The sequence below is a fragment of the Panthera uncia genome, assembly GCF_023721935.1.
Source record: "Panthera uncia isolate 11264 chromosome A3 unlocalized genomic scaffold, Puncia_PCG_1.0 HiC_scaffold_11, whole genome shotgun sequence".
In the NCBI taxonomy this organism is placed as follows: Eukaryota; Metazoa; Chordata; class Mammalia; order Carnivora; family Felidae; genus Panthera; species Panthera uncia.
Window position 1 is genome coordinate 892,339 of NW_026057578.1, and position 15,895 is coordinate 908,233.

The 15,895-nt window shown below is 62.0% G+C and overlaps 1 protein-coding gene across 1 annotated transcript in view; it reads right to left on the bottom strand.

Moving 5' to 3' along the window:
* Positions 1 to 15,895, bottom strand: part of COL20A1 (collagen type XX alpha 1 chain) — a 29,395-nt gene that overhangs the window by 12,389 nt on the left and 1,111 nt on the right. The window contains exons 2-18 of the mRNA XM_049650466.1: positions 14,758 to 14,868; positions 8,878 to 9,021; positions 8,598 to 8,714; positions 7,396 to 7,554; positions 6,851 to 6,970; positions 6,290 to 6,454; positions 5,378 to 5,540; positions 4,944 to 5,097; positions 4,443 to 4,572; positions 3,560 to 3,705; positions 3,328 to 3,451; positions 3,014 to 3,153; positions 2,378 to 2,507; positions 1,791 to 1,933; positions 1,494 to 1,626; positions 990 to 1,132; positions 679 to 808 (exon numbers count right to left, since the gene is read on the bottom strand). Of these exons, the coding sequence (XP_049506423.1) occupies positions 679 to 808; positions 990 to 1,132; positions 1,494 to 1,626; positions 1,791 to 1,933; positions 2,378 to 2,507; positions 3,014 to 3,153; positions 3,328 to 3,451; positions 3,560 to 3,705; positions 4,443 to 4,572; positions 4,944 to 5,097; positions 5,378 to 5,540; positions 6,290 to 6,454; positions 6,851 to 6,970; positions 7,396 to 7,554; positions 8,598 to 8,714; positions 8,878 to 9,021; positions 14,758 to 14,868 (2,352 nt within the window). The remainder of the gene's footprint in view (positions 1 to 678; positions 809 to 989; positions 1,133 to 1,493; positions 1,627 to 1,790; positions 1,934 to 2,377; positions 2,508 to 3,013; positions 3,154 to 3,327; positions 3,452 to 3,559; positions 3,706 to 4,442; positions 4,573 to 4,943; positions 5,098 to 5,377; positions 5,541 to 6,289; positions 6,455 to 6,850; positions 6,971 to 7,395; positions 7,555 to 8,597; positions 8,715 to 8,877; positions 9,022 to 14,757; positions 14,869 to 15,895) is intronic.

Below are 15,895 nucleotides of genomic sequence, written 5' to 3' on the forward strand. Positions count from 1 at the left end.
TGGGTGTGAGGGTCTGGGGCCTGGCTGAGGCCTGGCTGGGTCTGGGGTCTTGGCTGGGCTTGGCTGGGTGTGAGGGTCGGGGGCCTGGCTGAGGCCTGGCTGAGGCCTGGCTGGGTCTGGGGTCCTGGCTGGGGCCTGGCTGGGTCTGGGGTCCTGGCTGGGGCCTGGCTGGGTCTGGGGTCCTGACTGGGGCCTGGCTGGGTGTGAGGGTCATGAGCCTGGCTGGGGCCTGGCTGGGTGTGAGGGTCTGGGGCCTGGCTGAGGCCTGGCTGGGTCTGGGGCCTGGCTGGGGCCTAGCTGGGTCTAGGGCCTGGCTGGGTCTGGGGCCTAGCTGAGTCTGGGGCCTGGCTGGGTGTGAGGGTCGGGGGCCTGGCTGGAGCCTGGCTGGGTCTGGGGTCCTGGCTGGGGCCTGGCTGGGTGTGAGGGTCGGGGGCCTGGCTGGGTGTGAGGGTCGGGGGCCTGGCTGGGGCCTGCCTGGGTCTGGGGTCCTGGCTGAGCCCTGGCTGGGTCTGGGGTCCTGGCTGGGGCCTGGCTGGGTGTGAGGGTCTGGGTCCTGGCTGGGGCCTGGCTGGGTGTGAGGGTCGGGGGTCTGGCTGGGTCTGCGGTCCTGGCTGGGGCCTGGCTGGGTGTGAGGGTCGGGGGCCCGGCTGGGGCCTGGGGGTCTCGGTGCCCACTCACCCGTGTGGCCTATGGCAGACACAGGCCTGCTCTCTCCCGCTCCATAGACTGCGGAGACCAGGACCCTGTACTTGCTGGCCGCCAGCAGGTTGGGGAGCGTCACGTGATTGCTGAGTCCTGGAACAGAGATCTGGGGGGGGGGGCGGGGGGGACACGGTCACCTAAGCCGCCTCCTCTGGAGCGTCTCTGCTCTCGCTTGTCTGCATCCGTCACAGAGGGGCGACCGCCCTCAACACACAGGGCGGCTGTGTCTCCCCCGGGACCCGGGGGCGCTCGATGGGCCGTGGCCTCCCTGCGGGGCCGAGACCCACCGACTTCTCGGGCCCCGAGCCCGAGGCTGGCACGTAGGTGAGCCGGTAATGGAGGACGTGGCCGCTCGGAGGGGTCCAGCTGACTTGCAGGCTGTCGGGTGACTTGGACGCCAGGGCCAGGTCAGAGGGCGGGCTCCGGTGCGCTGTGAGGCAGGCGCCACCCTGGGGGCTCAGGCCGGGGCTGGAGGGTGGCCGGCATGCCCCGCGGGGGTCTGTCCCTGCTCCCCCCGCCCCCACCCTCCCACCACGTCCTGCAGCGCAGACGGGACCACTGGGCACCGGGTCAGCTCCAGGACAGTCCTGAGCACTCTGTCATACCAGGTAACCCGAAACTTCGGCTGCCCCTGAACACCTGCCTGGAGGGCTCAGGGGGGAACCCGTGGACCCAAGTGGTCAGGCCAGAGGGTTGGGGACTCAGGGAGCTGCCTGTCAATGGCTCTGGAGGTCAAGGCCCTGGGCCCCTGGAGCTGGGAGGGTCCAGGGTCCCTCTGGGCGGTCACCTACGGGGGGTGTAGCGGAGGGACACCGGGTCGCTGCGGGCCCCGTCCCTGTAGTAGGCCAGGATGGTGATCTCGTACTCCAAGTGGCTTCGCAGGCCAGGCAGGACTGCCACGTCCCGGTGCCCTGGGACAGAGATCTGTGGAGAGGAGGGACAGGCGTCCGCCCCGCGAAGAGGTGTCCTCTCCCTGGGGCTCGGCTCACAGGCCGCGGGCAGGCAGCCGTCCCCGGGACGAAGCACGAGGGTCTGAGCCCTCCCGGAGCCCGGCTTTGGGAGATGGTCCTCCTCTCCCCGGCCCACACCTCGTGGGCCTTCCCGTCTCCCAGGGGCGTCCACTTGATCTGGTACACAAGGACGCCGGAAGCCGCTGCGGCCGTCCACTCCAGTCGAACCTCGTCCCCAGGGAGCTCTGTCACCGAGAGCTGGCTCGGGCTGGGGACTTTCCCTGGAAGACGGGGCAGGGAGACTGAGGCTGGGGGGACGGGGCCTGGAGAAGCAGATGCCGTGAGGAGGTGGCCTCCGCACCCCTGCCCCTCAAGACTCATCAGAAACATCCTAACGCACCCGGGAAGGAGATTTCACCGATGCAGGACCACGCTTGGGGGTGACTGCCCCATGGGGGGCAGAGGGGATCCCCAGACCCCACCCAGCAGCCATGCCCACATTTTCCCCCTTTGCCCAGGACCCGGCTGCAGGCTGGGCACGAGCCCTGGTTCTAGAGGTGCCCGGGGTCGTGCCCTCGCGGGCCCTACACCCCGTCGTCACACCTGTCCAGGCACGTGTGCCCCCGGCTCAGCACCGCGCAGGGCAGCTATGTGTTGCTGTGAACCATCCGTCGGGTGGAGGTGTGGAGCGGCCTGGGGGCCCCGGGCAACCGCAGCCCACTCACGCGTAGTCAGGCAGCCGGTCAGCACGGAAGAACTGCCCCCGGGGTAGAGGCAGGTGACGCGGACAGAATATGCAGTGGAGGAGGACAGAGGGCCCACGGTGGCCGAGGTGGCGTTGCCGGGAGCCTCCACCTGTGAGCCGGCAGGCACGTGGGTGGAGGCCTGGAGCCAACTGCCCCCACCAGGGAGGAGACCCCGGCCTGGGACCCGCCAGGGGGACGGCCCGTGACGGCCCCGAGTGGGGGAGTGAGCGTGCACTGGGAGCGGGGAGCCCAACACACGTGGGGCCTCCCGGGGCCTCCCCCCTCTGCCCCCCCCACCCCTAGAGAGTCCAGCCAGCCTGTCAGGACAGCACGAACCCTGCACACCTCATCACGCGTGTCATTTAGGTGTATGGGTCCAATTCCCGGCCTCCCACCGGTCTCCCCCCACCCCTGTGGACTGGCCCCCAGGTGGACATGGTCCGTGACGCTCCGCAGCAGGCCAAGGCTGGCGCCCGGGGGCCCAGCCAACACCCAACAACTGTGAATGTGGGGGTGGAGGTGCTGAGGGTGCTGGGTCCCCCCCCCCACCCTGTTCACCTCATTCCCACTGGACACCACGCCCCCCAAGGGCCCCTGGGCAGGTGCTGCTCTCACCTCCCCTGAATGGCTGCTGTCACTGGAGGCAAAGCTGATCCTGAACAGACGCACGGGCTTCGAGACGCCCTCCCAGGAAACACGGGCTGAGTCGTGACTCACATCTGAGAAGCTGAGGTGTCCGGGGGGCGCGAGGGTGGCTGCAGAGCGCGTCGAGGCTTCAGGGACCAGCCAGCGCCCTGTCCCCAAGTGTATGGGGGTGGGTGGGCAGGGGCTAGGGCTGCTGGGGCCACCAGAGGGGTCTGCGGTCCCCCACCTGGTGGAAGGCTGGGGGGAGCCAGAGTGGGGCATTTGCCCAGTGGGCGGGCACTCACAGGTCCTGGCACGGATGCCCCGAGCCTCGCTGGCCTCGGCCCCTCGCAGGCTCTGTACCCAGACATCATAGTCCCTGCCGGGCTCCAGGCCGTCCAGCAGCACCTCGGGCTGCCCCACCCGCACCTGCGGGGACGTGGCGCTCATGCTGGCCCCTGCCCGCCACCCTCCCCACCCCACCTGCCCCCAGCCCCGGGCACCCTCCTCCGCCTCCCCTTCCGGCTGGCCTCGAACCTCTCTCCCCTCCTCTTGGCCCTTGGCGGAGGCCGACAGGCACCGCACCAGGTACCGTGTGGCCCCGGCCGACGGCTGCCAGGTGAGGCGGATGGTCCTGGGTGTCACTGCGGCCAGGGCCAGCGCCTGGGGCGGAGGGAGAGGCGCTGGGGGAAGGCAGAAAGGAAGAGAGCAGCACTTTCCAGGAAGCGCGCACGCGAAAAGGAGGCTCCTCGCTAGAATGACCGCGGGGCTGGGTCAGCGCAGACCTTGCGACGGGGCCGCTGGAGGCAGGTGGGAAGAAGGGCCCACAGACCATTCTGTCTGTCCCCACGTTTCACTTTGGGCCGAGTCTCCAGCTCACGGCTCTGGGGAATCACAGCCGCCTTGTGGGTTTCTGTTTAAGGCTACCTGCCCTGAGGGTGGGGAGGCCAGGGCCCCTAGGTTAGCAACCCCTTAAAGACGCCCTGCGCTGAATGGTCCCACCTACACAGAAGGTCCAGAAATGGCCAATCCACGGAGGCAGAAAGCAGACTGGAGTCACCAGGAGCTGGGGGACTGGGGGCAAGCTTCTTGCAGGTGAGGACAACGCACTACAGTGGACTGTGGTGACCCTCAGGGGCCAGACCAACAACCGAGGAGTCTCACACTTGGGAGTTGCACGACATGTGATTCGTTTCCCAATAAAGCTGTTAAAGGGGGCTCATGGCCGGCCAGGTAGGACGGGAGCTCCGTAAAAGGTTTGGGCAGCTCAGAAGAAGACACTGAGGGTCAGAGAGGCCCAGAGACTGGGCCGAGGCCGGGCCTGCCCGCGGCATCGCCCTTGCTGGTATGAGGCTCCAAGGGGAGGCTGCGGGCAGGGTAGCCCCTGAACCCCAAGCCCGGCCGGCTCCACCCCACCCACCTGTGGTCACGAGGCGCCTCAGGCCCTCTCCGAACCCAGCCCGGAGGACAGGGAGCACAGACACCAAGTACTGCGTGCCGGCCGTCAGGTTGTGAAGCTCCGTGGACGAGGCGGGCCCCTCCACCACAACCTACAACGGGAGCCTCAGTGGAGCCGGGAGTGGGCGCAGGGGGCGGGCGCAGGGGGCGGGCACAGGCGGCACAGGGGGTAGGCGCAGGGGGCGCACGCAGGGGGCGGGTGTAGGGGGTGCAGCGGGTGCAGGGCAGGGAGACAGTCAGCTCCGGTGGGGGCTGTGGTCAGTCCTTGCCTCCCACGTGGCGGCACCCCCGGCCCCGGCGGCCATCAGAGCACCCCACGCGCTCCACCTTCTGCCCCTGGCCGCCCGAGCCTGTCCTCGGGGCTCCGGCCCCGTGGCCGCTGCAGGTCTGGCGGGACCACCCTTGCCACGCTCTCTCCGTGATGGCCGTGTCACGTGTGGCCCTGACTGGAGCCACGTCTCACCTCCCTGGGGGCGCCACCCCTGGAAGGCTGCCACACGATCCGATACTTGAGGGGCAGCTGGGGGGCTGGAGTCCAGGACAGGTGGACGCTGGAGGAGGTCACCTGGGTCACGACCAGGCTGGTGGGAGTGAAGAGGGTGTCCGGGGAGGAGGGGCTGCCCGCTGTCGATGTAACTGTGGGACAGGGGGGAGAGTGGCCAACAGCCCAGCGGGCAGCCTGCGTTACCGGCTCCCCCTGCCCTCCCTGGCAGGCGCTTCCGGGAGGGGCAGGTGTCGTCCTGGCTGCAGACACCCTCAGAGCCCCAAGACCCGAGGAGAGAGGGAGTGCAGGGCGTACCCGCAACCGCCCTGCCCCTTTGCTCGAAGCGGGCGGGCAGGGCCGGGCAGGGCTGCAGCCAGCTAAGGGGGCCCTGCCCTGCCACCGCCACCCGCCACTCACCCGGGGCCCTGCTCCTGCCCTGGACCTTCTGGCAGATGAGGCGGCTGAGCAAGCCGGCCAAGGTGCCCAGCTGGGGAAAGTCCTGCACATTGTGGACGGTGATGTCCAGCGGCCGGGACGCCAGGAGCTGTAACTCGGCCTCGTCCGCGTTCTTCACGCCTGTTCACAGGGTACGGCGGTGAGGACGCCCCGGCCCCGCCCACCAGGCGCCGTTGCCCCGTCTTACAGCCGAGACCGCCGGGCCCCTTGCCTGAGTCGCCCCGCAGTTCGAGGGGCCTTCCCAAGCCCCGTACTCAAGATCCTGCGGGCCCCAGAGCCGGGTCACCTGCCAGGCCCCCCCCGAGAGGCTGCAGCTGGGCGCTGCTGCGGGTGGGGCTGGACCCCCGAAGGCCCCTTGTGGGCTGTGCCCTGCTTGCCTGGGTCTCTATGGGGTCTGGGGCCGGGAGGGAGGCCAGCGTGCTTTCCTCAGAGGCCCACAAACCCCCAGACTTTCCCGTGAACCCGGGGCCTGGGACACACCTGCACGAGGGGGGCTGGGGCACCAAGGAGGCCCACTGCCCCCAGGAGCCCCCCACACCCGCAGTTCCTTTCTCGAGTGACAGAGGTGATAACTGACCGGTGGCGCGAGCAGAACAAGGTCGCTGGGGGTGCTGGGCGCCCGTGGAGCCCAGAGCACGGAGCACACGCAGTGGGGCAGGTGCACGCGGGGTGTGCAAACCGGGAGCCCCATGTCTGCGCGCCCCCTTGAGCGCCCACGGGCGCGCAGCTCCTCGAGCAGGGACCGTCCTCCCTGTGGCACGGGCGCCACGAGACCTCCAGCCCGGGTGGACAAGTAGGGGTGCAAACTGACCCTGCGGCCGGGGCTGCCACGCCGCGAGAACCCCGGTGGGGGGCCAGGGGCCACTCACCCACAGCAAAGATGTCAACACCCAGGTCCTTGAGGGCACGGCCAGCGGCACGGGCATCATCTTGGGACTTGCCGTCCGTCACCAGAATCACCGCCGTGGCCGCCTCTGGACGGGAACCCGCCCCCGGCCGCAGGTTCTGCTCCAGCACGTGTGACAGGGCCAGGCCTTGGGCACAGCGGTGGTAAAGGGCACGCGGCCCCAGGCGCCCCTCCCGGTGCCCTCCCTGCCCGGTGCCACCCCACCGGCCGCTGACCCCAGCACGGTGCCCGCTGAGTCAGTCCTGGCCCCTCCAGGGGGAGGGGCACCCAGAGGCAGGGACCACCCCCTTCCCTCAAAGCACCGCGAGACCCAGGGTCTGCCCGTGGGAGACGGCAACCCCCGTTTTCATCAAAGGTCAGCAAGGAGAGATTTGCTTTTTACAAAGATGTGACTCAGGCTCAGCGCCCACATAGCACTTGGCTGGATCAGCGTGCAAGTTTCCAAATCTGGGAGGCTGACCCGCGGGACGGAGACCTGAAAACAGAAACCCCCGGGGTGGGGCCGCTGGGGGCCCAGGCAGACCTGTGAACGTGTTTCCCCCTTTGTAGCGGAGGCTGCGGACAGCGGCCAGCACGTCCTCCTTGGCGCCGAAGGTGCTGAGATCCCACTCAGTCTGGGGGTCTCCACTGTACTGAGTCAGGCCTGCAGCGGGGGCAGGGCGGGTGAGCGGAGGCCCCACGCGCAGCCTCGCCGGACGCCAGGGAGGCCCCCGTGTTCCACACTGAGAGGTCACCAGAACGTGCCCCGAGGAGCCAGCTGTCCCACCTGCCCCTGTGGGGATCCCCCCCCCCCAACCTGGCTGTCCCACCTGCCCCCGTGGGGACCTCCCCCCTGCCTGGCTGTCCCACATGCCCCTGTGGGGACGCTCCTGCCTGGCCTGGCGGGGTCAGCCTGTCAGCTACGGGTGAGACCCACTGGTGGGGCTCTCCTGTTTCCCCAGGAGGCTCTGGGCCTCTGCCCTGACTTCCAGTTCCTCAGAGCTTGGCGTCCCCTGCATGCTGGTAGGACTTGTGGGGACACCTGGGGGGGGGGCAGGGCCACAAGGCAGGCAAGGGGCCGGTACCCACCGACTTGGACTTTATCCGGCCCGATGTCAAAGGGCTCGATGACGCTGGCCAGGAAATCTTTGACCTGCTGGAACTGGCTGTGGCCGATACTCCAGGACCCGTCCACCAGGAAGATCATGTCCACAGGCGTAGGGGGTGTGCAGCGGAACTGGGGGCTGGCTGGGGGGAGGGAGGGTGGCGAGGAGCTGGGCCAGGCCCACAACACCACAGGGCTACCCCCCCCAGCGGCTCCGGGCCAGCTCCAGCCCCCCAGGATCTCCTTCCCTGGGGCCGAGGGAGGGGGAGGGGCCACGGGGCTCTGGCTGGAGTGAGGGGGGTGACCAAGTCCCTACGTGAACGTCGGTCCCCTCTGTGCTTGGCCCCCCGAGCACCCCCAGAGAGGGTCAGTGAGACGCCCGGGTGCTCCGGCGGCCTTGGCAGTGCCGGTCCCTGTGTGCAGTTGTCCACGTGGGGGCGGGCCAAGGGGGTGCCCACTGGGGCGGGTGGGGGTCAGCATGGCTGGCAGCTCTGGGCTGAGGTCTCACTGGCTTGTCCCATGACCTAGGAGCTCTCTGGAGACGACGGAGCCACTGCCCGGGTCAGGGGTTTCCTGAGAGTCCGCACAGACAAGTTCTCCGGGCTGAGCGCCCCCCCCCCCCCCCCCACCCCGTGACAGACCCCTCGTGAAGACTCCCGGGTAGGGGAAGTGCAAGGAGACCCCCCTCTAATGGGGGACACAGTCCCGCCTACAGGGCAAATGCCCCAGCTGTCTGCCCTGCCCTGGGTCACACGGGAGCAGCCACCTGGGAGCAGGCAGGGGCCGGCGCCCTGGTTGCTTACCTGGCTTCTCGGTCTTTCCCTCGGGGGCCCTGGGGTGGCTCTGCCTCTCCAGATCTTTGGTGGGCTGAGAAGGGGCCTTGCCCCCGGGGCCCCTGGGCGGGCGCTGCTGCTCACCGAGCAGTCCTGGGGGGACACGGCTGTGTGTCAGCTCTTACCCGCCGCACGCGGGCAGGAAGCAAGGCACACTGGGGCCCGTGCGCACCCCCAGCGGTGACCTGTGCCCCCTGATCTGCGTGAAGCCAGGAGAGCGGCCGGCACGCTCCAGGTCAAGCTGGAATGTGGGATCCCCCGGGAGGAAGCGCCCCGCCCCATGAACAGAGCCCGGCAGAGGCGGAAGGTTGCTCCCTTCCCCAGCGACTTACCCTCATCCCACCGGGAGCCGCCAAGAGTGGGCGGGTCTTGGCTCGGGGACGAGGCGACTGGGGGCTCTGGGGCTGGGCTCCCCACGTGGGAGGGCGTGGGCTCCAGGGCTGCCCCCAGGGGCCTCTTCAGCTCCTCTACTGCAGAGAGGGACAAGGGGCTGTCAGGACCGCCCCCCCAGGTGGGAGCAGAGCCCGGGGGCTACCGGGGAGCCACAGCTCCAGCCAGAGCAGGGCCAGGGTCCCGCTCCTCCCCACGCGCAGGCTCTGCGGCTGGGCTCCAGGGGCGGGGTGAGGGACTTACTCACAAACTCCCTCTGCGCCAGCAGGGTGGTCCCTGAGCCAGTAAGCCGGAAGATCTGCGCGGTGTAGCCCTTGGAGGGGCTCAGGCCCCCCACCGTGGCCTTGGGGGCCTTCGTGGTCAGCATCACGTCCTGCTCCGCGTCCCCTGGGGTGGGGAGAGAACAGGGAGGGGGGAGGTCTTTGCTCCTCTCTGTGGGGTCTGACGGGAGGAACCGCACTCTGGGGAACGAACTGAAAGGGAATGCCTGTCCGTGGCTCCGTGGCAGCAACACGTCCGTGTCCCTGACGAGGACTTACCCTCCGTGATTTATGCACACGTCCTCTGGGCGCCCAGCACAGCGTCCTCGGGGACACCTTGAGGACGTGAACATGGGGGCACACGGAGAGAGGACGACGGGGGAGTCGGGGCCCCCGCTCTGCCCTCAGCACTGTGGTTGGACCGCATGGTGCCAGCCCGTAAACACCTCCGTGGGTCTGAGGCCGAGGCTGAGTTTCAAGCATGAAAAACAAGCAAAATCCCAAAGGGGACGCGGCTGTCTGCTCAGAGGAGACACTGAAGCGGGTGTCAGGGGGCGCCGGGCACCGGTCCCATCTCCCGTGCCAGGCAGGGGAAGGGGTAGGAAGGGCCGGCACCCCTGCAGGTGGAGAGAAGGCCGACTCTGCCCTGTTGTGTGGCCAGCCTGCACCGGGGGCGCGCGAAATCCAAGGAATCGCGGAATTGCCGCTGTCGTAATTAGGAGCCACTTTGTCAGGCATTCACTGTGTGTGCGTCACGTTCATCAAGCTGCGTGATTTTTCACAAACCCACTGCCCCCACTTTGTAGGAGGGAAAACCGAGGCCCCAAGGACCAAGCCACATAGTCACTCAATGGTGGAATTGGGATTTAACCCCGTCTGTCGGACACCAAGCCCACCTGCACAGGTGTGTGATCAGCGAGCAGTCGATGGCGGGATTCACGTGTGCATGTGTGCACGTGCGTGCGGGCGCGGACACACACACACACACACACACACACACACACACACCCTGCCCTGGCCCGGTGCTCACGCCACACAACAGGGCCTCGGGGATTCTGGACTCCTGGCTTCTTGGGATCAGCTCTGCGCACGCTCAGCCCCTCCCAAAGGCTGCCGTTTCTCTCCTCCAACCCCTCTCGGGTCCCACCGCCTGCCCCTCACCCCCACCCCACTGGCAATGCAGCTGGCTTCACGTAGCCAGGGCCTCACCCACGCTAGGTCCTAATCCCGCATCCCCACAAACTCTTACAGGCCTGTCATCGTTAAAAGGAGCCAAGTATTTTGCGAAGGTGGAGCCCTGAACAGATCGCAGGCGAGCAGCTCTGACGTGTGAGCTCAGTAAGCGCTGACTGAGGCGGCCGTCGCTCTCGGCTTTACTGCAGGGCACCTGCCCACCTGTCCGCCCCGGCGCGTAGACCACGGGCAACGGCGGACTTGGTAGACTACACGACCCTCCGTCCGTAAGAGCTAGAAGAACTGGGTGCAGGACTTTTAAAGAAGCTGCTTGCCGAGAGCTGCTGCGGCCACGATCCAAAACCCAGAGCAGGGATGCAGCCGCTAGGGCGCCCCTACAGCAGGCCTGGCCGGGGCCGTGCTACAGGCTGAGTGCTGGCATCCCCCCAAAATCCACACGTTGACCTCCTGCCCCCTAAGGTGACCGTGTTAGGAGGTGAGGCCACTGCGAGGTGAGCGGTTGTGAAGGTGGAGCCCCTGTGAGGCGGTCAGTGCCCCTCTGAAGAAGCCCCGGGAGTGGGCACAGAGACAGGACAGCTATCTGTAAACCAGGAAGAGGGTCCTTACCAAGAACCCAACTGTGCCAACACCCTGACCTCAGATGTCCAGCCCCCCAAACTGTAGGGACTGAATGTTGTTTAGGCTGCCCAGTCTGGAGTGCTTTGTCAGAACAGCCTGAACTGGCAACGCAGGGGGTCTGGAAGAGAGGCCATGAGGACAAAGGTTATGGGGGCTTAAGAAGCAAGAATAGGAAGTCTGGGCTGGAAGTGAACTCTTGGCACACGCCCCCTCCCCGAGTTTTTGGGTTGAAACCATAAAGATCTATCCTTAAGAGCAAGGGTTAACGGGAATAGACCAGCCCTTGAAGGGACTGGAGCCCAGCTTCAAATACTTTCAACCTCTAAAATTCAACAAAGATTACCCCAAACTGCTATTCCCATTGCCTCTGTCAGAAACACAATTTTTTTCTTTTTTTTTTTTTAATTGTTTTAAACATGTATTTATTTTTGAGACAGAGAGAGACAGAGCATGAATGGGGGAGGGTCAGAGAGAGAGGGAGACACAGAATCCGAGGCAGGCTCCAGGCTCCGAGCTGTCAGCACAGAGCCCGACGCGGGGCTTGAACTCACAGACCATGAGATCATGAACCGAGCCGAAGTTGGATGCTGAACCGATTGAGCCACTCAGGCACCCCACAATTTTTTTTTCTGGAGGAAGACAATGTTACATAAGGTCATAAATTATTTCTGTAAGCTTTCACAACGGCTGGTACTCAATGCAACATAACCAGGTGTACAAGGAACAAGAGGAAGTGATAGAAAGTTAAGAGAAACAACAGACAATAGGAAGAGACCACTGATTTTTCTGGACAAGTTATGGGGCTTTTAAATAATTATGCAAACTAGTTTGAAGATTTAGGGATAAGCCTATGAAGTTAGCTGTCAAACTAGAAACAGTAAAAAAGAAATTCGAATGTAAAAACCAAATGGATATTTTCCAAATGGAAATTCTAGGATGGAAAAACAAAAACTTGAAGTTAGGAATTCTAAAAATGACTTAACAGCTTCTTACGCACAAACGAAGAGATGAATAGTGGAGTATAGGTCAGAATAAAAACACAACATTAAGAACGGAGAAATAAAAGAATTAAAAATATAGAAGAAAATAAGAGGCACAGATACAGGAGAGGGCCCACATGTGTGATGAGAGTCCCACAGAGAGAAAAGACAGCAAACAGGGCACAAGTGATATTTGCATAGACTTGGCTAAAGAATTCTCCAAAACTGTACGACAGTAAGACCCAGACCCAACAAGCCCCATGAATCTGCAGCAAGGTAAGAAGAGACCCACACCAAGAACATCAGATTAAGTGTGCTCAAAATTAAACAGAGGGAAAAATCAGAAGGCAGTCAGGAGGAAGGAAAGTGAGGAATTATATCTCACGGGGCAATAATCAGGCTGGTAGCTGAATTCTCAAGAAAACACAATAAAAGCCAGAAGACGGTAAAAGGATTCTTCAAAGTGCCGAAAGAAAGTGCCCACTCCAAATTCTATACCCAGCAACAGTATCTTTCAAGAACAAAGAATGAAGACATTTTCAGGCAAACAACAAAACAAAAGCCCAGAGAATTTGCATCTGGCAGATTTTCAGGCAGGAAAAAAAAAAAAAAAATCTCAGATTGGAAGACTCTGGAAGGAATAAAGAAAAGGGGTGTACATGTGAGTTGGTCTAAATTAACGTCACATCAACTACAGTAATTAAAATGTGCTCTGAGATTTAATATAGATACAGAATTAATGTGCATAGAAAGGGGATGAATGTGGCTGTGATGATCAGAGGCCTTGTCTCTACCGGGGGAAAGGCGGTGTAGCGGCCAAGTACAGGACTTGCTCACAAGTTAATGTCCTTGCTGGTGGTCGTCTCCAGGGTGATCGCCACATGAATAAAGGAACCATAACTACCAAGATGTTGGGGACACGGAATAATAATGCAAAGTGTTCAATAATCTCACGTACTGATCGATACTAACCTCACAAAAAAAAGGGACACCAGACACTGTGTACCTCCATTTGTGGCACAGTAGAAACTGCATAGAATCACTTATAAGAATTTCTGTCAACAAAATATAACCAGATTGGAATTTGACCAACTTCTGGGACACAAGTGCCAGTCTACAGGAGATACAGGGAGAGAGGAATGGTGTACGTGGCACCATGGAGATGCCATCAGCAAAACACACAATGTCGGGAAAGCGATCTTCTTTACTCAACGAATAAACGTCAAAGAAAAGGGGAGAGAGGAAACAGGTTGTAGAGTAAAGACTACTTGAGACATAGGAACCACATAAAATGCGTGGATTCTTTTGGGATAGCAATTCAAAGAAGTCAAGTATAAAAAGTATTTATCAGACAAACTGGAAGATGAGAACACAAGAAAATATTTAATGGCACCTCTGAAACATTTTTACTTTTTAGGCATGCTACTACTGGAGTTATTTCAGAGTCCTTCCTCTTAGACAAAACTACTAAAATATTCATAGACGGGATTATATGACTACACGACGTCTTGGATTTGCTTTAAGATAACGCAATATATAGAAGGAGTTGGAGAGAGATCACGAAATATTGGCCACATATTGATAACGGTTGAGACTAAGTCATGAGAATGTGAAGTTCATTATACCACACTCTCTTTTAGGTGTTTATTTCTTCCATAAAAATTCAGTTTCAGAGAGGACAAGGAGAGAAAAAAATCATAACAAGTATAACAAAAGATAAATTGGAAAATGTTAGATTTAAACCCAAATACGTCAGTAATTTCATTAAATGTAAATGGGAAAAAAAAATCTCAGTTAAAAGGCAAAGATTGTCACACAGGAAAACCAACACCAATTATGTGCTCCTTGGAAGGCGCATCTATGGTGACAGGTGACAGAAGGCTGAGTAGATGATGTAGTGCAGGCAGCGCCCAGCAGAGCCAGTGGCCCTGGTGCAGAGGGACACCTGACGAGAGGTAATGGGCAGCACTCCACAGCAAGATGGAGTCATGCCAGACTCACACGCACCTATTCACATGCACCTGAACACAGCCTAACATACAAAGTCCACTGAGGCAAGCAGAGGAAGACGTTTCTACAAGCCAAGCAGGGGTTAAAGTGCTTCTCTCAGTGACTAATAGGATAAGTAGACCAAAAGCATTAACAAAAATAGAAAAGATTTGGGGTGCCTGGGTGGCTCAGTCGGTTGAGCGTCCGACTTTGGCTCGGGTCATGATCTCACAGCTCGTGAGTTCAAGCCCTGCGTCAAGCTCTGTGCTGACAGCTCAGAGCCTGGACCCTGCTTCGGATTCTGTGTCTCCCTCTCTCTCTGTCCCTCCCCCGAGCACACTCTTTCCCTCTTTCTCTTTCTCTCTCTCCCTCTCTTTCAAAAAATAAACATTAAAAAAAGTTTAGGGGTGCCTCAGTGGTTCGGTCGGTTGAGTGTCCAACTTTGGCTCAGGTCATGATTTCACAATTTATAGGTTCGAGCCCCACGTCGGGCTCTGTGCTGACAGCTTGGAGCCTGGAGCCTGCTTCCGATTCTGTGTCTCCCTCTCTCTCTGCCCAACCCCTGCTTGTGCTCTCTGTCTTTCAAAAATGAATAAGCATAAAAAAAAAAATAGAAAAGATTTGAAAAACAGGATGAGCAGCCTTGGCTTAATTAAAATATTAGAAAACTACCCCCAAGTCAGAAAGGGGTCGTTCTTGGGAGCAGAGACAGATTGGAGCCGGGGGAGGGGCCTGAGTGGGCTGGGGGAGCCCCTTCCCCCTCCGGGGCGTGCCACTTCCTGCAATTACACACTCAGGGTTGGTGTCAAATCTCAGTTTTTGAAGTTTTTAAGACTCTTGAACCCCCCTCCTGCAAAATGTCCGTTAGGGAGGCGTGCAGAATTCTGGAGGGGAAGCTTGAGGACGGACTCGTTTCTTCGAGAGATACCGGTTGACCCCTTCTGGGCGTGCCGGATGTGGGGACACAGCGGCGGGACCCTTAAAGGCTCTTCTCCCGCCACGTTCCCCGTGCCAGTGGGGCAGACGCACACGGGTGTGGGACGATGGGCAGGGCACTGGCACCCCTCCCAGGGGCACCTTACCTGCCATGGGCTTCACCTGCACCAGGTAGCCAAGGCTGCTCCCCTCCGGCTCTGACCACTTCATCTGCAGCCGGTCCTCAGGCAGCACCGCCAGCCTCAGGCGGCCGCTCTCTGGGGAGACAGCACCAGGTGGTCAGGGCTGACCCGAGGACAGCACCAGAGAGTTTGTGCCCCCTAAAGCCCCCACCCCAGGTGCCTTGGCCCCACTGGGGACAACTGGAGAACCGAGGCCCCATCTGGGGCTGAGAGGGACCACCTGCTAGAGCCAAGGAGGGAGGCCTGGCCGGCTCTGCCGAACGGGGCCCAGGCCAGCATCCAGGATTGGCGGGAACAGCCTGGTTGGCATCCCCAGCGTGGAGCCCTTGTGGTGGCTGTTGCCCTGGGGCCCGGAGCTGCCTGATTCCCCCACCCCCACCCCCCAGAGTCCACATAGCCCTGGAGGGGAGCTGCGGCCGTCCTGGGAGGAGGAGGGTGGCGGAGGACGGGCCCTGGGACACAGACTGGCCCCCCGGGGAAGCTTCCGGGAGCTCTGTGGCGGGGATGGCTATTTTTGGAAAACAGGGACAGAGATGGGCCTCTTCTGGATGCCCCTACTGAGAGACGGGGTGTGGGGAGCAGGGCAGGGGTTGGGGGGGTCCCAAGGCAGGCACAATGACCAGTGGTTCAGAGTGGGAAACAGCTGGGCTGGGCCCCCGGATGGGCCAGGCTGCTCGCTGGGAGCACCAGGGAACGTCTGATGGGGCAGCCATAAAAAGCCATTTGTGAGCAGGGACCCCCCCACCCCCCAGCTCCTGCTCATGAAAAGGCTTCTGTGTCTTGCTGGGCCGCTGACACCCTGGGGGAGGCATCCCAGCTGCCTTTGGGGTCTGCATGTCAGGGGCCGTGGTGGGGCACAGGGCGGACAGCGGGGCGCCTGTCCCCTCAGCAGGGCCATCCCCGGGGAAGACAGCCCAGACATGTGGGCCCCCACCCACCCTGCCCTCCTAGGGGCCGGGAGAACATCCGTCGTACTGAATGAGTCCTGACCTCAAGGTCTGTGGGCTCACAAGTGACTCGGCCCCACCTTGGGGTGGTCCTGTCAGAGCCACGGGGACCCGGGACACGACCCAGCGGCAGTTGCCAATGTGCAACCCCATAA